Below are 752 nucleotides of genomic sequence, written 5' to 3'. Positions count from 1 at the left end.
TATTGTAGATAGGTTTTTATGCCAAACAAGTGCTTGATTCCTTCAAGTAATTAAAAATGATACAACCCATCAGATATACAGTACGTTATCATCGAGCATTTTCCACTGGATTACATGCAGGCACTTTTCTCCAGACTCTTATCATCTCTTTATAGTGTCTGTTATCAGTTCTACTGCAGTGCAAAAGTGCAGAGCTGACAATCAGCTTTATGTCTTGATATGTTTGGCTTGTTGAAGAACTCCGTGACTGCTTCCTCGGCTGTGAACTAAACCACGGTGATCCTCAAATCCGTTTTCATCAGTCGAAAGCTTGGAATAAACAATAACAGAGTTTAAATGAAAGAGAGGAAAATGTAGATATTTGTTGTAGCTGTAAAACACACAGTTGTTAATTGTATAGAGCGGCAAGAAAGAGTATGTAAATCCTTTGGAATGATTTGATCTTTATCTAAGTATAAAAATGTGCCTCACAAACAGTAATAAGCTAACAACAAGACAACTTCAAAGGTTTTGTGCAACTACTTATGGAGACAAATAACAAGAGACTCGACGACATGACCAGAGAAATACAGGAGATAAAAACGAGTTTGCAGTTTACCCAGCGAGATGTGGATGTGATTAAAGCAGCCATGGGTGAACAGAAAATACAAACCAAGGAAACAAGGGATGATGTCTACAAAACTTGTGAGAGTTTAATAGCCATAACAGATAAAATTGAGCATTTGGAAGTACAGTCCAAGCGAAGAAACCTG

The 752-nt window shown here is 37.2% G+C and overlaps 1 protein-coding gene across 1 annotated transcript in view; it reads right to left on the bottom strand.

The window, feature by feature from the left end:
• etnppl (ethanolamine-phosphate phospho-lyase) overlaps window positions 1–752 on the bottom strand; it is a 10,183-nt gene continuing 9,431 nt past the window's right edge. Inside the window, 1 exon segment of the mRNA XM_020624390.1 lies at window positions 1–309. Coding sequence (XP_020480046.1) covers window positions 208–309 — 102 coding nt within the window. The 3' untranslated portion in view covers window positions 1–207.

The sequence above is a fragment of the Monopterus albus genome, unplaced genomic scaffold (assembly GCF_001952655.1).
Source record: "Monopterus albus unplaced genomic scaffold, M_albus_1.0 scaffold326.1, whole genome shotgun sequence".
Taxonomy (NCBI): Eukaryota; Metazoa; Chordata; class Actinopteri; order Synbranchiformes; family Synbranchidae; genus Monopterus; species Monopterus albus.
This window is presented reverse-complemented; position numbering and strand designations above follow the sequence as displayed.